Source organism: Heterodontus francisci, chromosome 4 (assembly GCF_036365525.1).
Source record: "Heterodontus francisci isolate sHetFra1 chromosome 4, sHetFra1.hap1, whole genome shotgun sequence".
Lineage (NCBI taxonomy): Eukaryota > Metazoa > Chordata > Chondrichthyes > Heterodontiformes > Heterodontidae > Heterodontus > Heterodontus francisci.
Genome location: NC_090374.1, coordinates 53,645,158 through 53,670,705, shown reverse-complemented (window position 1 = coordinate 53,670,705; position 25,548 = coordinate 53,645,158). Strand labels below are relative to the sequence as shown.

The 25,548-nt window shown below is 43.9% G+C and overlaps 1 protein-coding gene across 1 annotated transcript in view; it reads right to left on the bottom strand.

The window, feature by feature from the left end:
• LOC137368670 (low-density lipoprotein receptor class A domain-containing protein 1-like) overlaps window positions 1-25,548 on the bottom strand; it is a 52,843-nt gene that overhangs the window by 5,713 nt on the left and 21,582 nt on the right. The window contains exons 2-4 of the mRNA XM_068028818.1: window positions 21,590-21,671; window positions 10,552-10,674; window positions 4,298-4,435 (exon numbers count right to left, since the gene is read on the bottom strand). Coding sequence (XP_067884919.1) covers window positions 4,298-4,435; window positions 10,552-10,674; window positions 21,590-21,671 — 343 coding nt within the window. The remainder of the gene's footprint in view (window positions 1-4,297; window positions 4,436-10,551; window positions 10,675-21,589; window positions 21,672-25,548) is intronic.

The window sequence follows — 25,548 nt, the reverse complement described above, 5'->3', positions numbered from 1 at the left end:
CTGGAGGATTCATTTGGGCCGCAAGTGCAGCCTTTCTTACCCGTGGCCCTGTCAGTGGGCATGGAGCCTCTGTCTCTGATGGCCATCCAGCCAGTCACCAGGAGGCTGCCTCCACAGAGCTGCTGGGCTCAGCACTCAGTGGGAGGCCACTCCGACAGCAGGAAGATCCTGGCAGAGTCCTCCCTGTCCACCTCATTAAGGCCCTTAATTGATCATCATTGGCTACTCAACACTGCCAGGCAGGTAGCCAGTGCTGTTGTTCACCCGCCTCCGACAAGTTTGACTAGAGACAGAAACATGTCAGCCTGCCAAACTGACGCCCTAAGCTCCAAATTTGCTCCTGGTCCAGCCTTCAAACTTGTCTCCAGGGGACCGGGAAGATTCTGCCCTATGAGTCAGTCACACCAGCATAGAATTGTCGTCACATGTAGGTCAGACCAGGTCGGCAGGCTCCCTTCTCTGAAGGACATTGACAAACCAGTTTTTTTTCATACTAGTCTGCAAATTATTAGATTTATTCAATTGATTTCACAACTTGCCATGATCTCTGGGTTACCAGTTCAGTATCATTACAATTAAGCCATATAGGTGCGTTCCGAAGAAGGGTCACTGACCCGAAACGTTGGCTCTGCTTTCTTTCCACAGATGCTGCCAGACCTGCTGGGTGATTCCGGCATTTCTTATTTAGGTTCATTATAGGTCTGGCACAAAAATAAAATTGGAAAGGTGGCTCAACCGTGCCTTACAAAAGAAATTAGGGATAGTATTAGATCCAAAGATTATATTTCATGGATGATAGTAGAATGAAGGGTATGTAGGTAGTTTGATCTTAGAGTAGGTTAAAGGGTTGGCACAACATCATGGGCCGAAGGGCCTGTACTGTGCTGTACTGTTCTATGTTCTATGTTCTATGTTCAAAGAGGAAGCATAGCAAATTGCCAGAAAAAGCAGTAAGTCTGAGGATTGAGAGCAGTTTAGAATTCAGCAAAGGAGGACAAAGAGGTTGATTAAATGGGGGAAAATAGAGTATGAGAGTAAACTTGCAGGGAACATAAAAACTGACTGTAAAAGCTTCTATAAATATGTGAAGAGAAAAAGATTAGTGAAGACAAATGTATCACAAAATAATACAGAGCAGAAGAGGCCCTTCGGCCCGTCGAGTCTGCACCGATGCATCAAAGACACCTGACCTGTCTACCTAATCCCATTTTCCAGCACTTGGCCCATAGCCTTGAATGTTATGACATGCCAAATGTTCATCCAGGTATTTTTTAAAGGATGTGAGGCAACCTGCCTCTACCACCCTCCCAGGCAGTGCATTCTAGACCTTCACCACCCTCTGGGTAAAAAAGTTCTTCCTCAAATCCCCTCAAATTCCCTCAAATGTAGGTCCCTTACAGTCAGAAGTGGGGGAAATTATAATGGGGAACATAGAAATGGCAGAACAATTAAACACATACTTTGGTTCTGTCTTCACAAAGGAGGACACAAATAACCTCCCGGAAATGTTAGGGAACCAAGGGTCTAATGAGAGGGAGGAATTGAAGTAAATCAGTATTAGTAAAAAAATAGTGCTAGGGAAATTAATGGGGTTAAAGGCTGACAAATCTCCAGGGCCTGATAATCTACATCCCAGAGTACTAAAGGAAGTGGCCCTGGAAATAGTGGATGCATTGGTGATCATCTTCCAAAATTCTATAGACTCTGGAGCAGTTCCTACAGATTGGAGGTTGGCAAATGTAACCCCACTATTTAAAAAAGGAGGGAGAGAAAAAACAGGGAACTACAGACCAGTTAGTCTTACATCAGTAGTGGGGTAAATGCCAGAGTATCATAAAGGATGTGAAAGCAGAACGCCTGGAAAGCACAAACGGGATTGGGCAAAGTCAACATGGGTTTACGAGAGGGAAATCGTGTTCAACAAATCTACTGGAGTTTTTTGAGGCTGTAATTAGTACAATAGATATGGGAGAACCAGTGGATGTGGTGTATTTGGATTTTCAGAAAGCATTTGATAAGGTCCCACATAAGAGGTTAGTGTGCAAAATTAAAGCACAAGGGATTGGGGGTAATATACTGGCATGGATTGAGAATTGGTTGACAGACAGGAAACAGAGATTAGGAATAAACGGGTCTTTTTCTGGGTGGCAGGCAGTGACTAGTGGGGTACCGCAGGGATCAGTGCTTGGGCCCCACCTATTCACAATGCATATTAATGACTTGGATGAGGGAACTAAATGTGACATTTCCAAGTTTGCAGACGACACAAAACTGGGGGGGAATGTGAGCTGTGAGGAAGATGCAAAGAGGCTCCAATGTGATTTGGACAAGTTGGGTGAGTGGGCAAATACATGGCAGATGTAGTATAACGTGGATAAATGTGATGTATCCACTTTGGTTGTAAAAACAGAAAGGCAGATTATTATCTGAATGGTGATAGATTGGGAAAGGGGGAGGTGCAACGAGACCTGGGTGTCCTTGTACACCAGTCGCTGAAAGCAAGCATTCAGGTGCAGCAAGCAATTAAGAAGGTGAATAGTATGTTGGCCTTCATTGCAAGAGGATTTGAGTACAGGAGCAAGGATGTCTTACTGCAGTTATACTGGGCCTTGGTGAGCCCACATCTGGAGCATTGTGTGCATTTTTGGTCTCCTTATCTGAGGAAGGATGTTCTTGCCATGGAGGGAGTGCAAAGAAGATTTACTAGACTGATTCCTGGGATGGCAGGATTGACATATGAGGAGAGATTGGGTCAACTAGGCCTATATTCACTAGAGTTTAGAAGAATGAGAGGGGATCTCATAGAAACCTATAAAATTCTAACAGGACTAGACAGGTTAGATGCAGGGAGGATGTTCCCGATGGCTGGGGAGTCCAGAACCAGGGGTCACAGTCTCAGGATACGGGGTATGCCATTTAGAACCGAAATGAGGAGAAATTTCTTCACTCAGAGGGTAGTGAACCGCAGAAGGCAATGGAGGTCAAATCATTAAGGATATTCAAGAAGGAGATAGATATATTTCTTAATGCCAAAGAGATCAAGGAATATGAGGAGGAAGTGGGAACAGGGTACTGAATTAGATGATCAGCCATGATCTTTTTTGAATGGTGCAGCAGGCCCAAAGGGCCGATTGGCCTACTGCTGCTCCTATTTTCTATGTTTTTATTAGAATTTACTTCGGGTAGCTTTCTGACATTCTAATGGGTAAAAGCACCATATGATGCAATACTGAGTCACGCAGGCCAGAAGGTCCAGGTTGGATTCTGTGATAATTTAGCTGATCTCACATGGGGCAGCCATTTGGACATTACAATCACTCCAGCACTCCTGGGGAAAGTTCAGTCAGGTTTCTCACTCTCACTCTTAACTGTTATGCACTTGTGGACATTAGGTGAGGGCAACTGTAATGCTTGAACACAGGTTCGAGCATCTTGTATCAAATGTGTATTGTTCCATAATTTTGCTAATTTGTGAATTTTTGCTACTGTCCCTTGATGCTACCTGTTTCTTAGTTCCAGTTATACTGGTTTTACTCATTTGAATTTGTCCTTGAGGTTTGAGTTTATTCTCTATGTTGCTATTGGTGAATTTAGGATAATAAATATCACAGAGCAATTTCACCCCATATGTGGAGTTTAGACCCACAGGAAAACAGAGACAATTTCAAACCCAGAAGAGGGCAAAGAGTTCAGGTAGAAATAGGGAGAGAGAGTGCAGGAATATCAGACACAAAAATGGGATAGAAATTGAGTTGCAAAGTAAGGCAGAGAAGTTTCAAATACAAACGGAGAGACAGAAGTTCAGACATAGAAAGAGAGAGATGGAAGATCAGATACACAGGGAAATAAAAGTTCAGATACACAAGCCCACTGTGAGGAAAAACAGAACACTATAGAGGTGTTGCATGACACCCAATATTGAAGAATGGTGCTTTTTATTTCCTACTAAACTTTAATAGCAGAAGATAATCAAGAGGAAGGCTCAACATTAAGTCTGCCTATCTATAGTTGAGAGCAGCAAGAGAAAGGAAGAGACATGAACTCACTAAATGACATACTGATAATGAGAATCTGAAGCATTGGTCATTGACATTGCACCAGTGCTTAAACCTAAAGGATGTAAATGTGCAATTATATCTTCCTCAAGTCCAGTAAATACTTTATACATATCTGCTTTCTATAAAACGCTGGATCAAGATCAAGAACTAATAAACCTTTGAGATAAACTCTTCAGATGCAGCATGTACTTTTTCCAATGTGGACATGTGAATTTTGGATACTTGAGTGAAATGCATACCACAGTACATGTTTGATTCATCCTCCCCATTGCTGCAGTCTACTTTGTCATTGCACATCTGCGTGGAAATGATACAGGTTCTGCGGTCATCACACAGAAAGCCGTTCATATCTGAAGTGGTTTTACACTGTCGGGTTACTGAAGCAAAGAGACATGGGTAGAATAAAAATGCATTTTGGCTATTACTATCAACAAGAATAATTACATCACCTGTTGAAGCAGCTGGTTTCCTTATTTTAGCTCTGTGGTATAGAATAACTAATGTTGTAGTTCTACTGCCAGATTCAAAAACATATTGGGGTTGATTTCCCCGATTCTTTAGGTGCTAATGAGCCTTCAAGGTAGCCAGGATGGGGTCTTAAGCTGTAAAGCTGGTTTTGCCCATGTTTTGCACAAGACACCACATTGGTAAAGGGGTTGAAGTGAGCTCTAGGAATGGCTGCCCAGAGGATCATTAAGCAGTTGATTGCTGCTTAAAATGCCTGCTAGCGCTCATTATGGAGGCTACATGGCACTTTGATGGATAGCACTTGATCTAATTCCCTCTTCTAATAGAGCCCACTTACTCCTACTGATTGGGACTAAATAAGTCATTGCAGAGGATTTTGAGTGCGACTTAAAGACATATTACCTTTACTGTTCACTTGCTACTGGAGGTTTGAAGATGAATTTTGAAACACATCAAGAGTCTTTCTAAGATACTTTGACAAGATTTCACCAACACTCTATCAACATTTATTCTGGAAATTCTCTGAGGACTTCACCTAAAGACAGTAAGTGCTGTGCTATTGGCAGGCTGTGACTAGTGGGGTACCGCAAGGATCAGTACTTGGGCCCCAGCTGTTCACAATATATATCAATGATTTGGACGTGGGGACCAATTGTAATATTTCCAAGTTCGCGGATGACATAAAACTAGGTGGGAATGTGTATTGTGAGGAAGATGCAAAGCGGCTTCAAGGGGATTTGGACAGGCTAAGTGAATGGGCAAGAACATGGCAGATGGAATATAATGTGGAAAAATGTGAGGATACCCACTTTGGTAGGAGGAATAGATTTGCATTGTATTTCTTGTGGTAAGAGATTAGAAAGTGTAGATGTACAAAGTGACCTGAGTGTCCTCGTCAATAAGTCACTGAAAGCTAATATGCAGGTGCAGCAAGCAATTAGGAAGACTAATGGTATGTTAGCCTTTATCGCAAGAGGATTTGAGTACGGGATTAGCAAAGTCTTGCTTCAATTATATAGAACCTTGGTTAGACCCCACCTGGAGTACTGTGTGCAGTTTTGGTCCTCTTTACCTTAGGAAGGATATTATTGCCATAGAGGGAGAGCAACGAAGGTTCACCAGACTTGTTCCTGGGATGGCGAGACTATCCTATGAAGAGAGATTAGGGAAAATGGGCCTGTATTCTCTAGAGTTTTGAAGCATGAGAGGTGATCTCATTGAAACCTACAAAATACTTAAAGGGATAGACAGGGTAGATGCAGGTAAGATGTTTCCCCTGGTTGGGGAGTTAGAACCAGGGGAGACAATTTCAAAATAAGGGGAAGACACTTAGGACAGAGATGAGGAGAAATTTCTTTACTCAGAGAGTTGTGAATCTTTAGAATTCTCTACCCCAGAGGGCTGTGGAAGCTCAGTCATTGTGTATGTTAAAAGCAGAGATTGACAGATTTCTAAGTACCAATGACAAAGGGATATGGGGATAATGTGGGAAAAACACTTTGAAGTGGAGGATCAGCCATGATTGTATTGAATGGCAGAGCAGGCTCGATTGGCTGAATGGTCTACTCCTATGTTCCTATGCTCTACCTTATGAGATACCGTCTAGGAGTCACCAAGAGAAAGGGAGTGGGCATTTTGCTAGGGATCCCCTTTGGTCTGCAGGAGGAATGGTAGAAGGACAGGAGTCCAGGCAGAGCAGCACCAGCTACTGCAGGACAGAGGGACAGGAGGGTGAGGTGGACTTCCTCCCCTCTGCAGGAGCAGGACATCGGTCCTCCTCTTGGCCTCCTCCACCAGACCTCCAGTGCCACATCCAAGAGCCTGTCTACCCACTCATTCAGTACCTGAGCCATCCTGAAGCAGCCATCTGTGTGTCAGCCAGCTACTCCACACCTTCAGTGGAACTGGGTGCGAGGTGACCACATATACTGCTGTAGGAAAGTTGCGATTAATCAGCGCTTGAGTGCTAAACCTGCAGGTGTCTGTTTTATCACCTCAGGGCAAATTCAATTTATGGTAATTACAAATAGGACCAAAATTGTGTGATAAAGGCAGACTTTCAGGCAGGCATGTCTCATTAACACAGCACCCAGTTAGCATTTGTATTCGCCCTTTCACCAAAATAACACCATTACACTTACTTTTTAATTATATAGAGAATAACAGATAGCTAATAGTGATTACAAGCCAATAATCTCATTAAGGTGTTCAGATGATAACACAAACCATTATATAAAATTTTGAGTGATTTATAGCGGTTATTTAAAATCCCCAAATAAGTACGTTATTTTGAAAATACTTCTATCTGTCCATGGTTCTTTGATAAAGTAAATTGACTTCTTGATGGCCAGTTGCAATGTGCAATAACATGAGAGATTAATGATTGTGGTGTAATTGCTGGAAGTTTATTATATAACAGGGTTGTCCAACATACAGCCCACGGGACAAAGTCCAGCCTGCCAACGATTTCAATCCAGCCTGCGGATGAAAACTGTACAGGGCCATTCCCTCCTCCTTGTTGTGCGGTTTTCACCCTTGACTGTTTGCTTTTAGCTTCAGGGATGTCAAATTTCTTCTGGCCCACCAAACATTTCTGTTACAATCAGCCGCTCTTGCTGTTTTCTGTGAGTGAGCATCTGCTGGGAAATGTAGTCTCCCCGCTAAGGACGGAACTGTAATCCAAGACAACAATGTCCAGAGAGCACTGTGTGCCTGCATGGCAATTGGCTGTGGCTCGGTGTTGTGACCTTGGAGGTTAATCAGTGGAGCAGGTCATGACGGAGACGGCAGTCACGGTCAGCCTGAGGAACCGACAGCATGTTGATTAAAGTGAAGGTGGGCCTGAGGCTTACGGCCTAGGCCTGGCAGGAGAGAGAGAGAGAGAGGAGAGAGGAGAGACAGAAACAGAGAGGGGAGAGACAGGCATAGATAGGGGAGAGAGAGACAGACATAGAAGGGGAGAGAGACAGACAGACACAGAGCGGGAGAGACACAGAGAAAGGGAGAGAGAGACAGAGAGAGAAAGAGAGAGAATGACAGAGTCAGGGAAAGGGATAGAGAGAAAGACAGACACAGAGATGGAGAGAGAGAGAGAGAGAGACAGAGAGAGATAGACAGACACAGAGTGAGAGAGTGATTACCATTACTCCTGACAGATGGACATCTATCTGGAATACTCTGCATTGCTACGTCAAGTGTGCAGGCAGACATTGACTACTTGTGCAAGCATAAACAATGCCAGATATCTCACTAAATCAGTGTTCAACATAGTAAATTAATAATTAGTCTTCTTATTTAAAGTATGTTCACAAAAATGCACATTTTTTGTTGTTTTGATTAATATTAAAATAAATTTCTAATGCCTTTATCCTTCCAAACTTTGCTCACCAGCCCCCAATGTAGGACAAAATTTGTAATGTGGCCCCTCATGTGAAAAGATTGGACACCACTGTTATATAACAAATCACCATTGATTATTCCGAGTTTCCTTGAAAGGATGAACTAGGGCCAAATGATCTCTCGTATCTGTACTTTTCTTTGTGATCTTTAGGAATTTCTGCTTGCTAGTTTTACTTGTGACTTGCCTGGAAAATACCACACCTGTTCCTCTAATTTTGGAGATAACTTTGTGCCTACAAGTGAGACAGGGATATCTGAATTGAGGGTCAACTCCCTAACAGTAAAAATTGCTTTATTCATTTGGCTTTGAATTTTTAACAAGGTTTTCCTCCTTATCCCCTCCTCTCGTTAAGATGGCTATAAAAATGTAATAGGCTTTTTCATATACAGAATGAGGATACATAAAAGTAATTTAAAAGACATACACCTCATTTAATATTACAATGTAATTTTACATTTTTAAATTTAATATGTAAAGAATGTTGAATACCGAGTTAAGGATTTTTTCGTCAGTCAGGGAAGGATTTTCGTGCCCTGCTGAAGTCGGGAATGGAGGCAGATGGGGACCCAAAAGTACCGGAACCTGCAGGCATGCTGGTTTCCCAACCCCATTCCCGGCATCAGCCATTTTGGCTGAAGCAGGTTCGGAGCTGGCTAGGTTGCCTATCCCCAGGAGGCGGGAAGCCGAGGCTCATTAAGAGTCTTGTTAAAGGTAAGTTAAGGAGGTTGACTGCAATTTTCCAGTCAGCCTCCAGTTTCTCAATGCAATGGGGGTGCAGAACAATTGCCTAAAGGTGGGAACCCAGCGGCAGACCGGGGTGCCAACACTCCACTTAGGCCTACAGGCCCTCCTGTCTGCCTGGGTGGGAGTGCAGCCAAAGGTCGCCCTGTGGTGGAGTTTCCCCACTCACTGCCCACAGTGGTGGCCTGGCTGCTTTCTCTATTTTTTAAATTACATTTTTTTTAAAGTGACTGAGAGGGCACCTTCATGTTGAAACATCCTCTCAGTTACTTACCTTTTACTACAGTCAAGTGCTCCTCTGAAGCTGGAAAGTCTCTGATTGGCCCTCCAGCTTAGAGAGCCTGCCTGCCTGCTGCCCTTAATTGGAGAGGGAACCTGTTTCCATGCCAATTAAGGGGGTGCCAAATCTAAATTCCAATGAGTAACTGTTTCTCCAGAAACAGAACCGACTCTTGTTTCCCACCCCCAAAGCAAAAATTCAGCCCTCAGTGTCAGCTTTATGAAACCCATCACCATCCTCAATAGTGTACAAACCGAATCACTGAGAAATCCACATAAAAGGAGCCCCTGTTAACTGATATGGTGCGTGTATACTTTGCCGATAGTGACCCATGGCACTTAGCTAAGTCCAGGGAACTTAGGTGTAAGGTGACAAGGGTCAAGTCTATACAGAGGTAATACTGGAGTTTAATTAGATACATAGAATACCAGCACAGAACATTGCAAAGGTTCCTGCTGATTAGGACATTGGCTTGCTGAGTTATCTGTAGTTGAGTGGGAAAAATCTCAACTTCCATTCACATGCCTCATGTCTCATCAATAAGCCAGGCTGGCTGATCAATCATCAACAGCACTCTGGAATATTGTGAACCTAGTTATCCGATTGCAGTTTACCACATTGGAAGGATGCATTTCCAATGTCCATCACTAAGGGTGTTACCTTGAAAACAATTTGGTTACAGAGAGCCCCTTCTTAGCAAGACCCCCTCCTCATTCCCCCCATCCCCCCACCCAAGGAAGATGATCAAATTAGCTAATACACAGCTGGGTAATGCCAATTTGATTTCAGGAACAATAATGCAACAGAAGGAAGGTTATCGTGAAAGTTGTAATTCATTATGTCTTATACAAATTGCAGTAAGTAGGACACATCCTACAACAGGTGTACAGAGAAATAATTTATCAAATCCAGTTGTCACAATGCACCGAAGTTGCAAGACACAACAATAAAATACTTTCGGATGGTCATACCCCATGAGTGTAATGGACACAAATGATCAATGAAGGCCTGTCTCATAAGTGGAAGAACATGAGCAACAAATAGTCATAGGTGGAACATTATAGCCAATTCCTGTCATTCCTGGTGAGTCCAGCTGCCTCACCACAGATACTGAACTTAGTAAATTCTTAATCTCTTTGGCTCAGCTATTAATACCTTAGCCAGCTGAGTCATTGGAAGAGGCAGAAAGATACTTCCAACAATTACAAATACAAAATATGCATAGGCCAGGCAGAGAACTTCCCAACAATGATCTTCAGGCTGTTTCTTGACAAACTTGCAATAATGACATCATCATTGCTAGTCATGTGTGAACATTTTCATATTTCCATGACCTGTGTTCACCACTGGTTTTGTCCAGTGTTGGACCCAAAATAGAATTGCATGATCCTGCAAAGTGTGCACTACATAGTACAGGAATGAAAATGCTTTCAAAGCTGTATCTAATCTCTGTGGGGGAGGGGGAATAAACTGCTCAAGTTTCACTCCCATGATTAATATCATCTGAACCCTCGATGTTGTAATCACTACCAGGTGACCATTATTCTTAAAGTAACAATATTTATTTTAAACAAGCCGAACACATTTGTGTTATGGTTACATACTTGGCTGTTTGGGTGGTATTCCAAATATAATCGCACAGGCTAAAGCAGCTGCCATTGCCCCAAGAATGAGCAAGATTATGCATGTGATTAAGAGGCATCTCCTGGGACAGCAGTTCCTGCAATCTAAAAGAAAAAGGGTTATATGATAGGTCAGCTTTCAAATCCTGGAATTTGTACATCATAAATATGTAGGGGTCAACGCACCCCCAACCCATTTCAAAGTAATTGCAAATAAATTATGTTCGTTAACAGTCACTCTATAATTGGTGAATTAAAATGTTAGATGTGCCAAGTATTTCCATTAATTTCACTACCTGAAATTAACACTGAAAGAGGGAGTCTCAATATTAGGATTCCTTTTAAAAATAATTTTAAAAGAACTAAAATTAATTGTAACACCAGTTTCTCACTCCAGTTTTCTCCAGTTCTTTCCTGGAGGTATTACGTTTTGATGGAGGATTGGTTCCATGGACACCAGCCCTCTGATACCAGATCCTCATGACCATCCCTGAGTCTACACAGTGGGCTGGATTTTTAAGTGTCAGTGGGGCCTGGAGTGGGTGTGGATGTGATTTCTGCGTTCCCAGAGACCAGCACTGGGTCTCTCCGCCTCCGGAACGCAAAGCGAGTTTGAAAGGGACACCAGGAGTGGGGGGAGCGGGAAACCCGCATGCCTCCAATTAAGTGCCTGTTGAGCTCGTTGAGGAGCTCAATGAAAGGCTTGTCTGGAGAAGTTTGCAATATTCAATAGAAGAGCATGGGGAAAACGGGATAGCTGGAAGATGGCTGGGTGTAGAAGTCGTGAACACTGTGGAGGGCCATTAGGAGGAGAAGAGGAGCACAAGGTGGGGGAGCGGGGTGGCTGCAAGGGGAAGGCAGTGCTACCCAAGACATTGGATTTAATGCGTAAGAGTCAGCTACCTGCAAATAACAGAGCACCAATGCCGTAGGAGGCTGCACCTATCCAGGCAAATGGTCTCGGACTTTTGTGCTCTGGCCCACAATGACCTGAGGCCTCATGGCCTCCATGCAGCTGTCAAGGTCACTGCGGCATTGAATTTTTATGCAACTGGATATTTCCAGGGATCAGCTGCGGACCTAGGTGGCATCTTGCAGTTGGCAGCTCATCACGCCATCAGGCAAGTCATGGATGCCATATTCAGGAGAGCGAGGGACTACATCCACTTTGACAGATGGGCCTGCGCATGCCCTCAGGTCCAGGGCGTCATCTATTGCACCCACATAGCCATCAAGGCACCGACACACCAATCAATCAGATTCCTGAACAGGAAGGGCTACCACTCATTGAATGTCCGGCTAGTCTGTGACCACAGGAAGCGAATCCTGCAGGTCTGTGTTTGGTTCCTCAGCAGCTGTCATGACTCCTGTATCCTCTGACAGTCCCAGGTGTTGCACCCCTTCAGGCCCACATCCAGACTCCATGGTTGGCTGCGGTGAGATAAAGGTTATTTCCCAAAAGAGATAGCTCCGTCCACTACCCAGACACGGATGGAGAGAAGTGCTACAACCAGAGCCACAGACCTGCATTGAACAGATCATTGGCATCGTGAAGAAGTGCTTCCATTGCCTTGATCAGTTGGGTGGTGCCCTTCAGTACGAGTGTCTCGGATTGTGTTCAGCTGCTGCACTCTCCATAACATGACTATGCAAAGGGGCTGGAGTTGGATGAAGAGGAGGACCCGGAACAGCACTCTACCTCAGAGGAGGACTGGAAGGAGGAAGAGGAGCAGGAATAGATATCTCCAGAGGTGGCCAGTGCCCAGGCATTGGAAAATGTTCGGCGATGCCATCCTAGCCCTCACGATGAATGGCAGGCTGGCATGGTCACAAGGGCCACACAGATTCAGTAGCATTTCACCTGATCACCTCTGAACCCTTAGCAGCTGACCCGATAACTCGCCTTCCAGCATAGAGAGCAGTCATGCCACAATGACGCATATCTGAGGAGTCCCATTGCCAACCAGGACCATGGAGAATGCGGTTTCTACTGCCAACCTTTTCCAACATCACAGAACGTGGAAATACAGCAATCCCAGGCCCTCCGGCCCATGAGAGCTCCTTCACAGACTGCGTCATTGCAGGGGCAGCTTCTGTCATTGGGCCTTGCAGCACAGATGGTTCCTGACTCAGAGAGGGTGAGGGGGTCAAAGGATGACACCAGTGCCCACGAGGGGCAGCTCCTTCATCTGCTGCTTTGACTGCCCCAGCTCTTTCCTGGTGCCCTTGGATGCTGGATGAGGCCACTGATTGGGACACAGCTGGCATTCACTCCGAGCATCTCAGCACTATCAGTGACACTGAACATTCAATGCTACAGAAAGTCTCATCTTTCTGTGTATATAAGCATGCTGCACATGCATCCAATCAGGGTGGTGCTGCATGTGGTTCTCCAGGAGATTTCCCAGTCTCTCAATGGAGGAGCTCATGCGCTTGAAACCCTGAGTTATGATGGAGCACATGCGCTGCATAGACTCCTCCACTGTCTGCCTATGGTTCTCAAGGCCTCAGGGAACTCTGACAAATGGGAACATATCTGCTCTGATTCTCGAGGAAGCCACTCCTTGTTTGTGACATATGAGAAACAGCATTTTCGTCCAGCGGAGCATCGCTGTGTCCCCCTCCATCCTTTGAGGGGGACAGCCCACAGCTGACTCTGCCTCATGCTACTCTTCCTGCTCACGTGTGATGTGAAGTTAACCCAGTGCTCCCCGTTCCAAGCTAGTTTGTGGTCTGACTGACATGAGTGTGTCTGCACTAGTGGCAGGTGCTTACATGGTCTTTGTTGCCCAACAAATGTCGAGAACAATACCAGGAGCTCTTCATTGCATTCATTGACCTGACCAAAGCATTTGACTCAATAAATCGTGAGGCTCTGTGGTTTGTGCTCCAAAGATTTGGTGTCCATGAAACTTCATCACAATCCTGCAATTGCTCCATGATGATATGACTGCAACTGTCTTAAGTGGGAGATCTGAAACAGACGCCTTCACAGCCCGGACCAGGGTCAAGCAAGGCTGTGTGATAGCCCACATACTATTTACAATCCACTTGACAGTGGCTATTCACCTCGTGAAAGATCAGCTGCCCTCTGGTTTGAGTATTAAATACAACCTAGATGGAAAACTCTTTAACCTCAGTCACCTCGGTGCCAAAACAAAATTGACCACCAGAGAAATACGTGATCCACAGTTTGCTAATGACTGCAGTGTCGTTGCCCCCTCTGCACTAGATTTGCAAGCTGTTCTCAATCTCTTCAATTCTGCATACAAGATACTCGGCCTGTCCTTGAATGTTGCCAAAACAAAACTCATATATCAACCCACACCTGGTCAGCCAAATGTTCCACCTTTCATATATGTTGAAGGAGAGACATTGGAATATGTTGAGCATTTCCCATGCCTTGGCAGCCTCCTCTCTCAAAAGGCCACCAGTGACAAGGAAATCCAACACCGGATCAGCGCGAACTCAGCCTTCTACAAATAACAGCAGCGTCTGTTTGACAACAAAGACCTCTGCAAGTCAACAAGAGACAATGTACAGAGCAGTTGTTGTCGCCACACTCTTGTACTACAGTGAAACCTGGACTGTGCATCAGCGACACATAAAAGCACTAGAGAAATTCCAACAGCAATGCCTCTGCCGCATCCTCCGGATTCAATGGGAGGACAGTCGAACAAATGCTAGTGTCCTTCTTGATGCCAGCTCCACAAGCATTCAGGCAAAACACCTCCAAAATCAACTCCGATGGACTGGACACTGTGTCTGGATGGCTCAAAACCATCTCCCCCGTCAGGTCCTGTTTTCTCAACTCTCAAATGACCAGCGTTCCAGGGAAGGGCAAAGAAAACGCTTCAAAGACACTCTGAAGTTCTCTTTGAAGCATGGCAGCATTGACATTGATGACTGGAAGGAGCTTGCTAACAATCGTTTAAAATGGCGATAACTTGTCCATCAAACTGCATCATGCTTTGAGGCAGAGCGGCAGCAGAGAAGGAAAGAAAAGGAGGCAAATCCTGAACTCATGATCCCACTACCTTGTGGGACGTCCTGCTGCATGTGCCCAAGATCTGTGGGTCGAGAATCTGCCTGTTCAGTCACCTGAAGACCCATCGTAGAAACTCATGACCTTGAGTTGACGTCATCCTCAAATTGAGGAACAGCCGACGACAATGACAATGATGAGGTGCTGAGGAATGAAGTGATGTGCTGGCTCGGGTAGCTCTCCCCCTGCCAAGGAGGATGGTCATGCTTATCCTTCGTTACTGTGCTCTCTCTTAGCTACTGAGTCTGCCAGAGACCCAAGAAGGTGACATTGAGAACTCTGCTACTCATTGTGTGACCCCAGTACAAGCAAACCCATAGAAGACTACAGTTGAAGAGCCAAAGTGGGCATCGGGCAGGAGGTGGGATAGCTCTGTTAATAAAGGATGAGATCAGTACAGTAGTGAGAAATGATCTTCGCTCAGAAGATCAACATATAGAATCAGTTTGGGCAGAGATAAGAAAGAGCAAAGGAAAGAAGTCACTGGTAGGAGTAGCTTATAGGCCCCCTAATAGTCAGTAGGACATTGTATAAATTAAGAAATAATGAGGGTTTGTAGGAAAGGTACTGCAATAATCATGGGCAATTTTAATTTTCATATAGATTGGACTAATCAAATTGGCAAAGTATCCTGGAGGATGAGTTCATATAGTGTATTAAGGAAAGTTTCTTAGAATAATATGTTCTGGAACCAACCCAGGAGAATGCAAGTTTAGATCTGGTAATGTGTAATGAGACGTGATTAATAAATGACCTCATAGTAAAGGATTGTTGGATCATCTAGGCAAGAGTGATCATAACATGATAGAATTTTATATTCAGTTTGAGGGTGAGAAATTTGGGTCAGAAACTAGTGTCTTAAATTTAAATAAAGGCAATTACAAGGGTATGAAGGCAGAGTTACCTGGGAAAATAAGTTAAAAGGTGATACAGTGGAGAAGCAATGGCAGACATTTAAGGAGATATTTCATAACTCTCAACAAAGATATATTCCATTGAGAAAGAAATACTCTAGGAGAAGGATGCACCATCTGTGGTTAACCAAGCAAGTTAAGGATGGTATCAAATTGAACGAAAAAGCGTACAATGCTGCCAAGATATAATGGTAGGCCAGAAGATTGGGAAAATTTTAGAAACCAGCAGAGGATGATTGACAAATATTAGAGAGAGAAATTAGAGTATGAGAGTAATTTAACAAGAAATATAAAAACAGACAGTAAAAACTTCTACAAATATATAAAAAGGAAGAGAGTAACTAAAGGAAGCATTGGTCCCTTAGAGGATGAGGCTGGGGAATTAATAATGGAAAACAAGAAAATGGCAGAGAATTTGACAAAGTATTTTGTATCTGTCTTCACAGTGGATGATTGAAACAACATCCCAAGAATAGTAGAAAATCAAGAGGCAAAAGGGAGAGAGGAACTTAAACATCACTATCACTAGAGAAAAAGTACTAGGAAAACTAATGGGACTAAAGTCTGACAAGTTCCCTGGATTTGATGGCCTGCATCCTAAGGTCTTAAAAGAAGTGGCTGAAGAGATGGTGGATGCATTGGTTGTAATCTTCCAAAATTCCCTAGATTCTGGGAAGGTCCTAGCAGATTGGAAAACTGCAATTGTAACACCTCTATTCAAGAAAGGAGGGGGACAGAAAGCACGAAACTATAGGCCAGTTAACTTAACATCTGTCATTGGGAAAATGCTAGAATTCATTATTAAGGAAGTAGTAGCAGGACATTTAGAAAATCATAATACAATCAGGCAGAGACAAGATGGTTTTATGAAAGGGAAATCGTGTTTGACAAATTTATTAGAGTTCTTTGAGGATGTAACAAGCAGGGTGGATAAAGGGGAACCAGTAGGTATAGTGTATTTGGATTTCCAAAAGGCATTCGATAAGGTACCACATAAAAGATTACTATACAAGATAAGAGCTTGTGGTGTCGGGGGTAATATATTAGCATGGATAGAGGATTGGCTAACTAACAGGAAATAGAGTTGGGATAAATGTGGCACGTTCAGGTTGGCAAACTGTAATTAGTGGAGTGCCAAAGGGATCAGTGCTGAGGCTTCAACTATTTCCGATCTATATTAATGACTTGGATAAGGGACCAGGTGTGTTGTAGTCAAATCTGTGGACAATGCAAAGATAGGTAGGAAAGCAAGTTGTGAGGAGGACACTAAGTGTTTGCAAAGAGATATAGATAGTTTAAGTGAGTGGGCAAAAATTTGGCAGATGGAGTATAACGTGGGAAAATGTGAGGTTGTCCCCTTTGGCAGGAAAAATAGAAAAGCAGAATATTATTTAAATAGAGAGAGACTGCAGAATTCTGCAGTACAGAGGGATCTGGGTGTCCTTGTACATGAATCACAAAAAGTTAGCATTCTGTTCCAGCAAGTAATTAGGAAAGCAAATGGAATGTTAGCATTTATTGCAAGGTGGATGAAGTATAAAAGTAGTAAAGCCTTGCTACAACTGTACAGGGCATTGGTGAGACTGCACCTAGAATACTGCATACAGTTTTGGTCTCCTTACTTAAGAAGGGATATACTTAAAGATTCACTAGGCTGATTCGTGGGATGAAGGGGTTGTTTTATGGAGTCATAGAGTCGTACAGCATAGAAATAGGCCCTTCAGCCCACCGTGTCCATGCCGACCATAATGCCTATCTATACTAATCCCATCTGCCTGCATTAATTCCATATCCCTCTATGCCTTTCTCATTCGAGTACCTGTCCAGATGCCTCTTAAATGTCGCTACTGTTTCTGCCTCCACCACCTCCTCAGGCAGCTCATTCCAGATACCCACTATTCCTTGTGTGAAAATTTACCCCTTTGATCCCCTTTAAACCTCCTCACTCTCACCTTAAATCTATGCCCTCTAGTTTTAGTTACCCCTACCATGGGAAACAGACTCTGAGGAGTCTGTATGAGGAAAGATTGAGCAGGTTGGGCCAATTTGCACACAATAAGCTCCCACAAACAGCAATGTGATAATGTCCAGATAATCTGTTTTTGTGATGTTGATTGAGGGATAAATATTGGCCAGGACAATAAGGATAACTGCCTGGCTCTTCTTCAAAATAGCCCCATGGGATCTTTTACCTCCACCTAGTTTAGCTTTGATTTAACCCCTCATCCAAAAGATGGTTATTGGTGAGTAAGTGCCTTCTAACATCACTGTCGACAACATCTTCCATTGCTTTGTTGATGATTGAGAGTACACTGATGGGGTGGTAATTGGCCAAATTGGATTTGTCCTGCTTTTTGTAGCAGGACACACCTGGGAAATTTTCCACATTGTCAGGTAGATGCCAGTGTTGTAGCTGTACTGGAACAGCTTGGTTTGAGGCGTGGCTAGTTCTGGAGTACAAGTCTTCAGCACTACAGCCAGGATGTTCTTGGGGCCCATAGTCTTTGTGCTATCCAGTGCACTCAGCCATTTCTTGATAGCGCATGGAATGAATCTAATTGGTTGAAGGCTGGCACCTGTGATGGTGGAGACCTCAGGAGGAGGCTGAGATGAATCCACTTGGCACTTCTGGCTGAAGATGTTTGTAATCTTCAGCCTTGTCTGTTGCATTCATGTGCCAGTGTGCCAGGCTCCACTATCATTGAGGTTTGGAATGTTCCTCGAGTCTTCTCCTCCTGTTCATTATTTAACTGTCCACCACCATTCATGACTGGATGTGGCAGGACTGCAAAGTTTTGACTTGATCCGTTGGTTGTGGGATTGCTTAGCTCTGTCTCTAGCATGCTGCTTCTCCTATTAAGCATACATGTAGTCATGTGTTGTTGCTTCACCAGGTTGGCACCTCATTTTCTGGTGCACATGGCTTGCTCTTCTACACTCTTCACTGAACTTTGATTGTTCACCTGGCTTGAATGCTGGTCATGAGGTTACAGATTGTGGTGGAATATAGTTCTACTGCTGCTGCTGATGGTCCACAGCACCTCATGAATGCCCAATTTTGAGCCGTTAGATCTGTTCTGAAACTATCCCATTTAGCTTGGTGGTAATGCCACACAACAAGTGAAATGGGTCCTCAGTGTGCAGACATAATATTATCTCCACAAAGATTGAATGGTGGTCACTTCTACCAATACTGTCGTGAACAGATGCAGCTGTGACAGGTAGATTGGTGAGGACAAGGTCAAGTAGGTTTTTCCACATATTGATTTTCTCATCACCTGCCCCAAGCCCAGCCTTCAGGACTCAGCCAGCTCAATGAGTGCTACCAAGCCACTCTTGGTGCTGGACACTGAAGTCTCCCACCCAGAGTATGTTCTGTGTCCTTGCTACCCTCAATGTTTCTTCCAAAGTGATGTTTAATATAGAGGAGTACTGAGTCATCAGCTGAAGTTTCCTTGTCTATGCTATGAGACTTCATGGAGTCTGGAGTCATGTTGAGGGCCCCTAGGGTCATTCTCTCCCAACTGTACACCACTGTGCTGCCACTTCTGGTGGATCTGTTCTGTCCTGCCAATGGGCTGTGAAAAGAGTTTATAAGGCAGTACATTTGCCAGGATCAACTGGTATAGTTGAAAGTGAGGAGTTTCTGAGTCTGGTCAAGTGATGAGATGTGCTGTGGTGCTCCTTGCAGTAGTGATTGAGGTGTCTTCTGAGTATAGATCATCATGGTGCTCTGCTCCATGTTGTTCTGGACCCAGCAGAGCCAAGACCTTCTCACCAGCAATTTCAAAGGCCAGCCCTTCTTGAATGGCAAAGCTGTGAAGGGCAGACCATGCTATAAATATTTATGACAGATGATCTGGATCATACTGCAGAACTCCTTCTGACTTGTGCAGACAGCAAAAACATTCTTGTGGAAGCATATGCCTAGTTGAAGCAGTCCTCTGTTTCTGTTTGTGCCACCCTTACACGAGTCATTATCCTTAGGAGTGGAGATAAGCTTTGTCACCCAGATACCATCTGTTTTGTGACTTTTTTCCCTGAAGAGGTCATGCAGGAATGAATTTTACAGTATGAAGGCATTGCGACAACTTACAGCATATTACTCATTGTCATGGAGAATCCTCTGCATATTTGTCACATTTAGGCAGTGGAAGCCCCTCTTGTTAATGAAGTTGAGCAGCTGTTCTCTGGAATCATGCAAAGCAACGTGTGTACCATTGAATCTACCCTTTATCTTGGGTAGGTCAATAACTCTCTAAAAGTAGATGGCTTTATTGCTGGTGCGTTACTGTGATGCCAAAGGTTATGAATTTCCTACTCCTCAGTAAAGGGCGCCAGTGACCAGATGAATACATGTCCATACTGCTGTCTGAATGATACTGAACAGAATTCCAATAGCTGCCTAAAGTAATCCTGCGCCATAAAAATTGCAGATGGTGGTCACCTTCATATCTGCAGTGTGGGCATTCAAGCGCAGCTGTAGGACTTCCAGCAGTAGGAGTCTGTCTTGCCCTATTGCCTCATTGGTAAAATATACAACTACTCAGGAAAGTCCCCATATGTGTTGCTTTTATATTCTAGTGTGGGGGGAGAGGGGTGGGGGGTAATATCTGGTTGGCTGCACACTCCTTAAATGCTGCCTGATTCTTCTTTACTCCACCATATGCAGACTCCTCCTCCTCCACCATAGTAATGGCATAGAAAGGTATCTCCTTTGGGAATGCCATACTGCTCCTATGAAACCCTTAGAGCATGTAGAGGAGCTGAAACTACACTGTTGGTCTTACTCTATCAATAGCAATTGCAGGCGCCTGTAAGCAGAATAGTAAAAAGACACAAAAAAAAATCCCAGCTGCAGAAGTCATGACTCAAACTCTTTAGGCTCAGAAACCCCACATTTCCAATTATATTAGTTGATCCTGGCAATTGCTGTGGCATATAAATCTCAATCTAAGGTAACCAGTGTACTTCTGGAGTGTAAAACAGAAAACCCAAGAGATGCCATGCCAGTGATGCCCATTTTGACCTATTCAAAGGTGAGCTGGGACTCGGGTCAGATCATTACTCTTCTGTTGCATTGCTGGTTTAAATGAGACACACAGACATGTTCTGTGTTTCTGCAATTTTAGGAACATTACAAATATTGAAACTGTAGCATTTGGCAGAGTTCTGTAGTGAACATGGGGCACTAAATCCATCAAATAAGTTCCATAAAAAGCCCTTAGCTGTTGCACCTGTGTGAAAATTACCAACATGATTCTTCCATCAACCCAGTTATGGGAGTTGGTGGTGGAATAAATGAGAAGGCTGCCCTTATACCTCTGGGATCTAAATTCAAGTTGAGGCCATCCAGAATCTCTCCTCTAAGCTCACTATAGAGCTCTTGTTAAAATGAGTTTAAGCAGTCACAGTGCAGTGCCCAATGTGCCAGAGTTCACTGCACAAAACTGTTCATAATTCAGCTCTATTTGACATTTAACCAGCTGCCGCACTCAGAAAGGCCATAAATATGTCTAGCATCAGAAATTCAAATGCTTCATTAGTGCAGTAAGCAGGTAAGGCATATTGATGTAAGGTTTAGGGAGCTTTACTTTGCTGTTAGCACTTGCCACAGGGGAGTTACAATTGGTCTCAGCATTCCTGGAAAACTGACTAGGATTTCCCACTCCCAATCACGATTCCATTTAGATCCCAGAGGTATAACAACACAATTTATCTAGTGACCTCTGCTGGAAGATGAGTATGTTCAGATGTTGGAGGACGGCAGAATCATGGTTGGCTATGATCCCCATCACAGTTGAATAGCCTGCCAATGCTCACTGTGAAGAATGGCAATTTGGGCAAGGTACCAGATTCTACTGAAGCAAGGAATTGACATCTTCAGGAAGGCAGTGGGGTGGGGAAGGAAAGTAAATTAGTAGAATAGAACAAAAGAATTAAAGAAAAGTTGCATGTTCAGATTTGCAGGTTACAAAAATTTATACAATTGCCTGTAGATTAAAATAAAATTAGTTCCACAATCTTTATTTGGAATACATAAAAATAAATTACGATGTACCTTCCTGTTTATCATGAGCTAAAGAAATTTGGGATCCAAACTGAGAATATACATCGGATGAGACTGAAGTCATGTCCCCACCCTACAGGAGAAAAACACATTATTTAGTGAGTAGAATAGGTTTTCTGTAATTTGATTTTAATATGTCAATTTGCATAAATCAGGTATGGACAAATGTATCTGTACTCAAGTTTGTGTCGGTAATGTCCTGCAGCATTTCTTGTAGATAAGTAAAGGGTTTCGTAGTCAGAGCTGAAGCACTATGTTCCAACCTGCTCTTGTGATCCTGCTTCCTTCTCAACAGCTACTCTATTTTTGCAACCCTCCCAAACAGGATCTCCTTTCTTTAGCACTGTATTATGACCAGGTGAGATGAGGTCTAGGGGTTCCCTCTCAGCCTTTGCCTGGTTTAACCGTAACAGGGTTTAATTTTAGAAATACTGTGTTTTTAGCTCCCCCCTCAGTGAATCCTTGTTCACTGCTCCAATTGTAAGGCAAAGAAATCAGACAGGTTTCCTTAGATTTAAACAAGAAAGGTGGAAATTTATCAATCTTAAACTCTAATCCAGTTAACGACTGCGACGCGACCACACTGGTATGCATACGCAATAAACACACAAGCAGATAGAGACAGAAAAAGTAGAAAATAAAGGAGAAAGGTTTGAGGCAATAGATAGGTTTTTATTTACTGTCCTTTGAGTTTGATGTGGAGTCTTTGGTTGCCGGTAAGTCCTGCAATTCGTTGGGGCCCAGTCCACGCTTCAACTTGTTTCGATTTATTTTCTCTCTTGAGGTTTGCGTGTCTTCTGTGGGTCCGGTGGCTTGGGAATAAGCAAGAGCGAGACAGCCAGGAGAGAGGCTTCCTTGTTCCAGCTTCAGTTGCAATCGCTAGTCTGAATTCAAACTGTCCTGTGTCTCATTCAAAAACCTGGACCAGACGATTAGTCATGTGACCAGCTGGTTGAACCAGTCCTGTCCTTGTGGATTGTATTAACTTAGCAGTCCATGGAATGTGCTTCCTTACACCTTCAATATCTGGTGATCAAAATCCACCTGGGTTCATTGGTCCAGGGAGTAGTTCTTTGTCTCCATAAGCACTGTCTCTTAGTATGCAAATGTCCTCCAGTCAAAGGTCTGGCAATCTCGTTAACAAGTCATTTCTTCATTCCAGCAACAGCTTAAAATCAATGTTCATATGATGAAATTAATATACCGCATTCTTGGCAGGTCTTCATGACAACTGCTTTTATCTCAAAAAGATCACACAGATACAGATTACAATATTAAAATGTTCTTTCCCTGCTTGCAAAGAAACACAATTGTTGCTGCTTACAAACCTTTTGGGCAAACAGAGTAACTCACTTAGCCAAAGGGACCTTAAACAACCCGGGGATATTCAGGAAGTGACCGAACTGCATTGGTGAAGGAGGCAAATTCGAAAGTTTTAACCAGAAGGAGTGAAGACAATGGCTGCTAGTCAGGTGAGAAAGATCCAACTGGTTGATTTTAAAGAAGCACTGAGGAAGACCAAATACATTGTTGGCCCTCAGATTCTTGAGAGATACAATTGCTGGAATAAGGAATTTGGAGTCATTGCAATTAATTTCTGAGATGACACCAGCATGTGTGCCATTTGTTTCTGTAAGGAATTGCCTTTATCAGGACAGAAAATCAGCTGCCAGTGGGAGGTGGAGGTGCCATTCCTGTCGCCTACCCGCCATCGCTGCCATTTTGCCAGCAGTGGGGGAGGTTGGAAACAGCCCACTTACCCCAGGCCAATTGAGGCCCTTAAGTGGCCAACTACTCCTCCCACCACCACTGGCATTTTATCAGTAGCAGAACAGTTTAAAATTCAATCAAATAATGAGAAAAAAACAATTTGGTAATGCTAAAAAGGATTGGAAGTAAAAGGAAATTTCTGGTGCCCTCTGGCGGACAACCTGGTATAAAGATGTTTTTCAGAATATTTGGGGGATGAAATTGCTTTGGGCCTGTTATTGCGCCTGAAATGGCACCATATGCCCCAACTGGGAAGCCCCATGCTGGCCTGAAATCAGGCATTGGGCCTCATTAACATTAATGTGTGAGCTGTTGGCATCTGTCACACGTCCACAGGCTGATGAGCTTTGGGCTGCTTGGCTCGCTGGCAGCAACCCTAAGGTAAATCCCAGGATGGGGAGTAAAGCAGCATTGGGGAAAGGGTGGGGTGGAGCACTCCTTCTCCTCCAGGCTCCGCAGGCGTGAGTTAAAAAAAAAAATTATTTTAAACCTTTGGCAGCAGAAGCTACTTAAGTCACAGCTGCCGTGGAAGAATCCTAAGCAGCAGGCCGGCTCCAACTCTGTTACCTGTGTCCAGTTTGGTAGAGGGGGCCTAAAAGAGGTATTATTTACATATATTTGGAACCTAATCCAATATCAGGTCGGGTTGGGGGTGGGGATGGTGGTAGAAGACATTGGTTCCCTTGTGCCAGTTCTGCACCTGTACAAATTCTACCCCTTTTTTTATGCCAACTTTTTTTGTGCATTTTTGCTTTGACATCAGGTTTCTTTTCATTTCCCATTAATTTTCCCAGTGATTGATAAGATCTTGTAGATACCATAGAAAGCATTTTCATCCATGCCAAATACTGTTCAAAGGATTTCTTAAATTCTGCTTTTGAGAACTTGTTCTCACATTGAACAACTTCTCCTTCAACTCCACTCACTTCCTCCAAATAAATGGTGTTGCTGTGGGTACCCGCATGGATCCTAGTTATGCCTGTCTTTTTGTGGGATAAATATCATTAGAATTGTGGGCCGAGGTTTTACGCACCACACCACCACCACCACCATCCCCCTCCCCACTCCAACCCCGGGAGCGGGCTGGATGAGGTGGTGGTGTAAAATTGAGTGGGAGGTGGTCGTCTACCCGCCATCGCTGTCATTTTGCCAGCAGTGGGGGAGGTTGGAAACAGCCTACTTAGCCCAGGCCAATTGAGGCCCTTAAATGGCCAATTACTCCTCCCACTGCCACTGGCATTTTATCAGTGGCGGCCAGGAAATTCAGCACCAAAGGAGGCCGCCCGTTAATACCAGGCAGCCTCCTGGTGGGGGGAGGCCCTCCTGATTGGGCACCTGTGCCTCACAGAGGGCCCCCCAGTAGTACAAGCCTCTCCCAATGGAGCCATTGATATCATGTCCGAGTTCAAACTTTTTAAACAAAGAATGCAGTTATGCTTCACAGTCCAAGTGATTGTAGAATGAGAGAAGCAGACTGTAAAAATACTGATAGCAGTTGGATTTGAGGGGGTTACACAGAATCAATACCTGTGGCTTATCTCAAGAGGTCCAGAAAGATTCTGCAAATATATAGAAAGTGTGAGAAGATCAGCTCCAGTTAAGAGTGAATTTTAGAATTCACAGCCTGGAATTGATATCCTACAGGCAACAGTCACAGGACTTAACAAATCAGTTTGTCAGTAGATGCCGTAGTAAAGGCAACGAATGCGACTTTTCAGAAACTGAGCTGTTGGAGCAACTATTGGAGCTGGTGATTGTCTCAACACCCATTGAAGCATTTCAGAAAGACCTCATGGGGGAAAAAGAAAAGTCACAGCATTGATGCGCTGCTAGAAGATGGCAGGAAATACAAAGCCATTGTAGCTGGACAACAGGATCTGCAAGCACTAGATGCAGCCAACAGTATCGGCATGATAACCAAGTTGAAAAGAGCAAGCGAGCTGTGTGATATGTGTGATTGGTCCCACTTACCCCGAAGTTATCCTGCATTTCAAGACCAGTGCAAGGCATGTGGTGCAAAAGGATACTGGGCCCACCTGTGCAAAAAATCTGGCTCCAAAGACACAGCCAAAAGTCACAGTAGGACACAAGCAAACAGAAGACAGGCACAGCAACATGGCAACAGCAGCAAGGAGAGCAAGCTGATACACAAAGTCCATAGAGAAACAGACCTGAGACAA